At 51.2% G+C, this 9,668-nt stretch overlaps 1 protein-coding gene across 4 annotated transcripts in view; it reads right to left on the reverse strand.

The window, feature by feature from the left end:
- SNX24 (sorting nexin 24) overlaps positions 1 to 8,937 on the reverse strand; it is a 187,432-nt gene extending 178,495 nt beyond the window's left edge. For 2 of the 4 annotated variants that reach the window (XM_073676842.1, XM_073676826.1), the window contains exon 1: positions 8,702 to 8,937. In XM_073676842.1, the coding sequence (XP_073532943.1) occupies positions 8,702 to 8,761 (60 nt within the window). In that variant the 5' untranslated portion in view covers positions 8,762 to 8,937. Of the gene's footprint in view, positions 1 to 8,610 lie in introns of all 4 variants that reach the window. The other 2 variants (XM_073676834.1, XM_073676850.1) reach the window with 2 other exon arrangements.
- Positions 8,938 to 9,668: the final 731 nt, after the last annotated feature.

The following is a 9,668-nucleotide window of genomic DNA, read 5'->3' on the forward strand; positions in this document are numbered from 1 at the left end:
TCAGTGTGCGCGCACGCACAGCTCCTGCAGAGTCAGTGTGCGCGCACGCACAGCTCCTGCAGAGTCAGTGTGCGCGCACGCACAGCTCCTGCAGAGTCAGTGTGCGCGCACGCACAGCTCCTGCAGAGTCAGTGTGCGCGCACGCACAGCTCCTGCAGAGTCAGTGTGCGCGCACGCACAGCTCCTGCAGAGTCAGTGTGCGCGCACGCACAGCTCCTGCAGAGTCAGTGTGCGCGCACGCACAGCTCCTGCAGAGTCAGTGTGCGCGCACGCACAGCTCCTGCAGAGTCAGTGTGCGCGCACGCACAGCTCCTGCAGAGTCAGTGTGCGCGCACGCACAGCTCCTGCAGAGTCAGTGTGCGCGCACGCACAGCTCCTGCAGAGTCAGTGTGCGCGCACGCACAGCTCCTGCAGAGTCAGTGTGCGCGCACGCACAGCTCCTGCAGAGTCAGTGTGCGCGCACGCACAGCTCCTGCAGAGTCAGTGTGCGCGCACGCACAGCTCCTGCAGAGTCAGTGTGCGCGCACGCACAGCTCCTGCAGAGTCAGTGTGCGCGCACGCACAGCTCCTGCAGAGTCAGTGTGCGCGCACGCACAGCTCCTGCAGAGTCAGTGTGCGCGCACGCACAGCTCCTGCAGAGTCAGTGTGGGTATGGCTGAGTTTTCAGTGCAGGCCAGTACCTGTAAGCCCTAATATAAAGCATTCTAGAATGCTGTGTATATGTTCCCAATCCGCTCTGCACAACACAAATTATTTTCATTATATTGACCTACAGTGAAGTCCGGTCCAATGGGCGTCACTGGTCTTGATCCGACGCCTCCTCTCTTCTTGTGATCACCATCCTGCTTTGAGCTTTGTGTGGATGACATGTCCTACGTCATCCACAGTCTCCTCCATCGCGCTCCTGCGCACGCGCACTATGTCCTGCCAAGGGTAGAGTAAAGTACTGCAATATGTATGTGAGGGGAAAGGTCAAAGAGCGTCGGCACATGCGCACTACAATAATCTGCCCTGCCCTCAGCGGCGGATGATGTACGACGCGTCATCCACACAAAGCAGGGAAAGAAGATGGCGAGCGCAAGAGAGGAGGCACCGGATCAAGGCAGTGACCATGAGACCGGACCGCCCCGTTTGAGAATCATAAAAGCTATTTTTTTTGCCTGCAGAGCAGATTGGAAACGTACAGTACAGACCAAAAGTTTGGACACACCTTCTCAGTTAAAGATTTTTCTGTATTTTCATGATTTATGAATAATGTACATTCACACTGAAGGCATCAAAACGATTAATTACCACATGTGGAATTATATACTTAACAAAAAAGTGTGAAACAACTGAAAATATGTCTTATATTCTAGGTTCTTCAAAGTAGCCACCTTTTGCTTTGATGATTGCTTTGCACACTCTTGGCATTCTCTTGATGAGCTTCAAGAGGTAGTCACCGGAAATGGTCTTCCAACAATCTTGAAGGAGTTCCCAGAGATGCTTAGCACTTGTTGGCCCTTTTGCCTTCACTCTGCCGTCCAGCTCACCCCAAACCATCTCGATTGGGTTCAGGTCTGGTGACTGTGGAGGCCAGGTCATCTGGCGTAGCACCCCATCACTCTCCTTCTTGGTCAAATAGCCCTTACACAGCCTGGAGGTGTGTTTGGGGTCATTGTCCTGTTGAAAAATAAATGTTGGTCCAACTAAAAGCAAACCGGATGGAATAGCATGCCGCTGCAAGATGCTGTGGTAGCCATGCTGGATCAGTATGCCTTCAATTTTGAATAAATCCCCAACAGTGTCACCAGCAAAGCACCCCCACACCATCACACCTCCTCCTCCATGCTTCACGGTGGGAACCAGGCATGTAGAGTCCATCCGTTCACCTTTTCTGCGTCGCACAAAGACACGGTGGTTGGAACCAAAGATCTCAAATTTGGACTCATCAGACCAAAGCACTGATTTCCACTGGTCTAATGTCCATTCCTTGTGTTCTTTAGCCCAAACAAGTCTCTTCTGCTTGTTGCCTGTCCTTAGCAGTGGTTTCCTAGCAGCTATTTTACCATGAAGGCCTGCTACACAAAGTCTCCTCTTAACAGTTGTTGTAGAGATGTGTCTGCTGCTAGAACTCTGTATGGCATTCACCTGGTCTCTAATCTGAGCTGCTGTTAACCTGCGATTTCTGAGGCTGGTGACTCGGATAAACTTATACTCAGAAGCAGAGGTGACTCTAGGTCTTCCTTTCCTGGGGCGGTCCTCATGTGAGCCAGTTTCTTTGTAGCGCTTGATGGTTTTTGCAACTGCACTTGGGGACACTTTCAAAGTTTGCCCAATTTTTCGGACTGACTGACCTTCATTTCTTAAAGTAATGATGGCCACTCGTTTTTCTTTACTTAGCTGCTTTTTTCTTGCCATAATACAAATTCTAACAGTCTATTCAGTAGGACTATCAGCTGTGTATCCACCTGACTTCTGCACAACACAACTGATGGTCCCAACCCCATTTATAAGGCAAGAAATCCCACTTATTAAACATGACAGGGCACACCTGTGAAGTGAAAACCATTTCCGGTGACTACCTCTTGAAGCTCATCAAGAGAATGCCAAGAGTGTGCAAAGCAGTCATCAAAGCAAAAGGTGGCTACTTTGAAGAACCTAGAATATAAGACATATTTTCAGTTGTTTCACACTTTTTTGTTAAGTATATAATTCCACATGTGTTAATTCATAGTTTTGATGCCTTCAGTGTGAATGTACAATTTTCAAAGTCATGAAAATACAGAAAAATCTTTAAATGAGGTGTGTCCAAACTTTTGGTCTGTACTGTATATGCAGCATTCTAGCATGCCGTAACACAGGGCGTGCAGGTGCTGGCCCTGTGACTGGTTCCCTTTAACAATGGATCAGTGAAAAAAGGATGAAACTCGGCTTGGAAACTGTAGTCCAAAGTCTGTCTTCTGTGTCATTGTGTCTCGCGGATCTCTGTAGACTTCATTGGTTGAGTTTGAGCCGCAAAAGGGATGAGAACAGGCCGTGCTCAGAGGCTCCCGGATCTGATAAAACTAATATGTAAGGATCAGTGAAAGTCTCTGGGTCAGTGTGGTGTCCGAGAAAACAGTGGCCAACACCAGGACGAGTCACAGTGTGAATGTAGACCAACAGCAGCAGCAACGTGGATGAAATCTGTCTGCTGAGGAAAGGAAATCTTCAGATGAGAAAGTCATTGGTAAACAGTGAAATTTGTGGAAATCCACGTCATTTTCTACAGAAAAATCTGCAGCAAACCCACATGTACTTTGGTGTGGATTCTATTGCCGTGGACGTCCACTGTGGTAATAGCAGTGTGGATTCTGCTGCCGTGGATGTCCCCTGTGGTAATAGCACAGTGTGGATTTGGTGTGGATTCTGCTGCCGTGGACGTCCCCTGTGGTAATAGCACAGTGTGGATTCTGCTCCCGTGGACGTCCCCTGTGGTAATAGCACAGTGTGGATTCTGCTGCTGTGGACGTCCCCTGTGGTAATAGCACAGTGTGGATTCTGCTGCTGTGGACGTCCCCTATGGTAATAGCACAGTGTGGATTTGGTGTGGATTCTGCTGCTGTGGGCGTCCCCTATGGTAATAGCACAGTGTGGATTTGGTGTGGATTCTGCTGCTGTGGATATCCCCTGTGGTAATAGCACAGTGTGGATTTGGTGTGGATTTTGCTGCTGTGGACGTCCCCTGTGGTAATAGCACAGTGTGGATTATGCTGCTGTGGACGTCCCCTATGGTAATAGCACAGTGTGGATTTGGTGTGGATTCTGCTGCTGTGGGCGTCCCCTATGGTAATAGCACAGTGTGGATTTGGTGTGGATTCTGCTGCAGTGGACGTCCCCTATGGTAATAGCACAGTGTGGATTCTGCTGCCGTGGACGTCCCCTGTGGTAATAGCACAGTGTGGATTTGGTGTGGATTCTGCTGCTGTGGACGTCCCCTATGGTAGTAGCACAGTGTGGATTTGGTGTGGATTCTGCTGCTGTGGACGTCCCCTATGGTGATAGCACAGTGTGGATTTGGTGTGGATTCTGCTGCTGTGGAAGTCCCCTATGGTAATAGCACAGTGTGGATTTGGTGTGGATTCTGCTGCTGTGGACGTCCCCTATGGTAGCAGCACAGTGTGGAGTTGGTGTGGATTCAGCTGCCGTGGACGTCTCCTATGGTAATAGCACAGTGTGGATTTGGTGTGGATTCTGCTGGTGTGGACGTCCCCTATGGTAATAGCACAGTGTTGATTTGGTGTGGATTCTGCTGCCGTGGACGTCCCCTATGGTAGCAGCACAGTGTGGATTTGGTGTGGATTCTGCTGCTGTGGACGTCCCGTATGGTAACAGCACAGTGTGGATTTAGTGTGGATTCTGCTGCTGTGGACATCCCCTGTGGTAACAGCACAGTGTGGATTTGGTGAGGATTCTGCTGCTGTGGACATCCCCTGTGGTAATAGCACAGTGTGGATTTGGTGTGGATTCTGCTCCTGTGGATATCCCCTGTGGTAATAGCACAGTGTGGATTTGGTGTGGATTTTGCTGCTGTGCACGTCCCCTGTGGTAATAGCACAGTGTGGATTTGGTGTGGATTCTGCTGCTGTGGACGTCCCCTATGGTAATAGCACAGTGTGGATTTGGTGTGGATTCTGCTGCTGTGGGCGTCCCCTATGGTAATAGCACAGTGTGGATTTGGTGTGGATTCTGCTGCCGTGGACGTCCCCTATGGTAATAGCACAGTGTGGATTTGGTGTGGATTCTGCTGCTGTGGACGTCCCCTATGGTAATAGCACAGTGTGGATTTGGTGTGGATTCTGCTGCTGTGGACGTCCCCTATGGTAGTAGCACAGTGTGGATTTGGTGTGGATTCTGCTGCTGTGGACGTCCCCTATGGTAAAAGCACAGTGTGGATTTGGTGTGGATTCTGCTGCTGTGGACGTCCCCTATGGTAATAGCACAGTGTGGATTTGGTGTGGATTCTGCTGCTGTGGACGTCCCCTATGGTAATAGCACAGTGTGGATTTGGTGTGGATTCTGCTGCTGTGGACGTCCCCTATGGTAGTAGCACAGTGTGGATTTGGTGTGGATTCTGCTGCTGTGGACGTCCCCTATGGTGATAGCACAGTGTGGATTTGGTGTGGATTCTGCTGCTGTGGAAGTCCCCTATGGTAATAGCACAGTGTGGATTTGGTGTGGATTCTGCTGCTGTGGACGTCCCCTATGGTAGCAGCACAGTGTGGAGTTGGTGTGGATTCAGCTGCCGTGGACGTCTCCTATGGTAATAGCACAGTGTGGATTTGGTGTGGATTCTGCTGGTGTGGACGTCCCCTATGGTAATAGCACAGTGTTGATTTGGTGTGGATTCTGCTGCCGTGGACGTCCCCTATGGTAGCAGCACAGTGTGGATTTGGTGTGGATTCTGCTGCTGTGGACGTCCCGTATGGTAACAGCACAGTGTGGATTTGGTGTGGATTCTGCTGCTGTGGACATCCCCTGTGGTAATAGCACAGTGTGGATTTGGTGAGGATTCTGCTGCTGTGGACATCCCCTGTGGTAATAGCACAGTGTGGATTTGGTGTGGATTCTGCTGCTGTGGATATCCCCTGTGGTAATAGCACAGTGTGGATTTGGTGTGGATTTTGCTGCTGTGCACGTCCCCTGTGGTAATAGCACAGTGTGGATTTGGTGTGGATTCTGCTGCTGTGGACGTCCCCTATGGTAATAGCACAGTGTGGATTTGGTGTGGATTCTGCTGCTGTGGGCGTCCCCTATGGTAATAGCACAGTGTGGATTTGGTGTGGATTCTGCTGCCGTGGACGTCCCCTATGGTAATAGCACAGTGTGGATTCTGCTGCCGTGGACGTCCCCTGTGGTAATAGCACAGTGTTGATTTGGTGTGGATTCTGCTGCTGTGGACGTCCCCTATGGTAATAGCACAGTGTGGATAAGGTGTGGATTCTGCTGCTGTGGACGTCCCCTATGGTAATAGCACAGTGTGGATTTGGTGTGGATTCTGCTGCTGTGGACGTCCCCTATGGTAATAGCACAGTGTGGATTTGGTGTGGATTCTGCTGCTGTGGACGTCCCCTATGGTAATAGCACAGTGTGGATTTGGTGTGGATTCTGCTGCTGTGGACGTCCCCTATGGTAATAGCACAGTGTGGATTTGGTGTGGATTCTGATGCTGTGGAAGTCCCCTAGGGTAATAGCACAGTGTGGATTCTGCTGCTGTGGACGTCCGATATGGTAGCAGCACAGTGTGGAGTTGGTGTGGATTCTGCTGCCGTGGACGTCTCCTATGGTAATAGCACAGTGTGGAGTTGGTGTGGATTCTGCTGCTGTGGACGTCCCCTATGGTAATAGCACAGTGTGGAGTTGGTGTGGATTCTGCTGCCGTGGACGTCCCCTATGGTAGCAGCACAGTGTGGATTTGGTGTGGATTCTGCTGCCGTGGACGTCCCCCATGGTAATAGCACAGTGTGGATTTGGTGTGGATTCTGCTGCTGTGGACGTCCCCTATGGTAGCAGCACAGTGTGGATTTGGTGTGGATTCTGATGCTGTGGACGTGCCCTATGGTAATAGCACAGTGTGGTTTTGGTGTGGATTCTGCTGCTGTGGACGTCCCTTGTGGTAATAGCATTAGTGTGGATTTGGTGTGGATTCTGCTGCTGTGGACGTCCTCTGTGGTAATAGCACAGTGTGGATTTAGTGTGGATTCCGCTGCTGTGGACGTCCCCTATGGTAATAGCACAGTGTGGATTTGGTGAGGATTCTGCTGCTGTGGACATCCCCTGTGGTAATAGCACAGTGTGGATTTGGTGTGGATTCTGCTGCTGTGGATATCCCCTGTGGTAATAGCACAGTGTGGATTTGGTGTGGATTTTGCTGCTGTGCACGTCCCCTGTGGTAATAGCACAGTGTGGATTTGGTGTGGATTCTGCTGCTGTGGACGTCCCCTATGGTAATAGCACAGTGTGGATTTGGTGTGGATTCTGCTGCTGTGGGCGTCCCCTATGGTAATAGCACAGTGTGGATTTGGTGTGGATTCTGCTGCCGTGGACGTCCCCTATGGTAATAGCACAGTGTGGATTCTGCTGCCGTGGACGTCCCCTGTGGTAATAGCACAGTGTTGATTTGGTGTGGATTCTGCTGCTGTGGACGTCCCCTATGGTAATAGCACAGTGTGGATAAGGTGTGGATTCTGCTGCTGTGGACGTCCCCTATGGTAATAGCACAGTGTGGATTTGGTGTGGATTCTGCTGCTGTGGACGTCCCCTATGGTAATAGCACAGTGTGGATTTGGTGTGGATTCTGCTGCTGTGGACGTCCCCTATGGTAATAGCACAGTGTGGATTTGGTGTGGATTCTGATGCTGTGGAAGTCCCCTAGGGTAATAGCACAGTGTGGATTCTGCTGCTGTGGACGTCCGATATGGTAGCAGCACAGTGTGGAGTTGGTGTGGATTCTGCTGCCGTGGACGTCTCCTATGGTAATAGCACAGTGTGGAGTTGGTGTGGATTCTGCTGCTGTGGATGTCCCCTATGGTAATAGCACAGTGTGGAGTTGGTGTGGATTCTGCTGCCGTGGACGTCCCCTATGGTAGCAGCACAGTGTGGATTTGGTGTGGATTCTGCTGCCGTGGACGTCCCCCATGGTAATAGCACAGTGTGGATTTGGTGTGGATTCTGCTGCTGTGGACGTCCCCTATGGTAGCAGCACAGTGTGGATTTGGTGTGGATTCTGATGCTGTGGACGTGCCCTATGGTAATAGCACAGTGTGGTTTTGGTGTGGATTCTGCTGCTGTGGACGTCCCTTGTGGTAATAGCATTAGTGTGGATTTGGTGTGGATTCTGCTGCTGTGGACGTCCTTTGTGGTAATAGCACAGTGTGGATTTAGTGTGGATTCCGCTGCTGTGGACGTCCCCTATGGTAATAGCACAGTGTGGATTTGGTGTGGATTCTGCTGCTGTGGACGTCCCCTATGGTAATAGCACAGTGTGGATTTGGTGTGGATTCTGCTGCTGTGGACGTCCCCTATGGTAATAGCACAGTGTGGATTTGCTGTGGACGTCCCCTATGGTAGCAGCACAGTGTGGATTTGCTGTGGATTCTGCTGCTGTGGACGTCCCCTATGGTAGCAGCACAGTGTGGATTTGCTGTGGATTCTGCTGCTGTGGACGTCCCCTATGGTAGCAGCACAGTGTGGATTTGGTGTGGATTCTGCCGCTGTGGACGTCCCCTATGGTAGCAGCACAGTGTGGATTTGGTGTGGATTCTGCCGCTGTGGACGTCCCCTATGGTAGCAGCACAGTGTGGATTTGGTGTGGATTCTGCTGCTGTGGACGTCCCCTATGGTAGCAGCACAGTGTGGATTTGGTGTGGATTCTGCTGCTGTGGACGTCCCCTATGGTAGCAGCACAGTGTGGATTCTGCTGCGGAAAATCTTCCTTCAGGAGTCAAAACACCTGGCGACCAATCAGAGCGCAGACGATTTTTGGCAGCTGTTGCCATGGGAGCCATGAAGCCCCAGCTCTCCGGGCTAGTGACGGTCAGGCTTACCGGCCACACACCGACACCCCGGCCGGTCTCCCCGTTGTCTTACCACAAGGTGCATTGGGCTGTCAGTACACTGTGCTCATACAGCCCCCGCTCAGCCCGGGGCCACCACCCGCCGCCAGGCTCAGCCTCCCTACCGTGTATCCCCTCTCCAGGTCGCTCTCTTCATACCGAAACGTCGGGACGTAAACCTCCATCGCGCAGACCTTCGTCCTCGGGGACGGCCAATGGAATGTCGGCTCGTGACGTCAGGCAGGGAGCCGACTCCGTACAGCTCGGAGCGGAGAGGGTTAAAAGAGATCACATGATCGTATTATCCGTGCAGCGCTATGGACTAGAGATACAGGCGCGGTCACGTGATAGCACAGGAAGGGGCGGGGCTTATCCCTTCATGGTTTGTGGGGAATCCTAGAAAACTCTGTGGATACGTCAGTCGTGTCTACGGCGGAGTGTGCGGCATGCGGCTTTGGTGCGGCCGGGGAGATGGAGATGGAGCCGGTCTGCCGTCTCCTCACCCGGCCATTCCATTGTTGTTCCTCTGTTATTACTCCTGGAAATATATGTGCTGCTGGATATCGCCCTTTGTCAGTTTCCTGCACTGATTGAACAGTAAGGGCTCTTTCACACCAGCATATACAGCGGACAGCAGTGGTCCAATGTTATTCTATGGGCAGCGCTGAGGCACGTTTTATCTGGCAGATCTCACCCTGAGGTCAGAGGCCCCGCACTCATACAAGTCTATGGGAACCATCAAGCTGCACTCGGATGACATCAAGCTGCAGTCTGATCTCCGAGACTGGAGAAGATGGAGACATTTTATATTCCATCTTCTCCAGAGAATCCCATCACACTGCTGTCACTGATCAGAGCTACGTGCGCGGTATATAAGACTATGTACACGGTATATAAAGCTACGTGCGCGGTATATAAGACTATGTACACGGTATATAAAGCTATGTACACGGTATATAAAGCTACGTGCGCGGTATATAAGGCTATGTACACGGTATATAAGGCTACGTGCGCGGTGTATAAGACTATGTACACGGTATATAAGGTTACGTGCACGGTATATAAGGCTACGTGCACGGTATATAAGGCTAC

This window comes from Phyllobates terribilis, unplaced genomic scaffold (genome assembly GCF_046119375.1).
Source record: "Phyllobates terribilis strain yellow unplaced genomic scaffold, ASM4611937v1 Scaffold_1__5_contigs__length_1240528914, whole genome shotgun sequence".
NCBI classification, from domain to species: Eukaryota; Metazoa; Chordata; class Amphibia; order Anura; family Dendrobatidae; genus Phyllobates; species Phyllobates terribilis.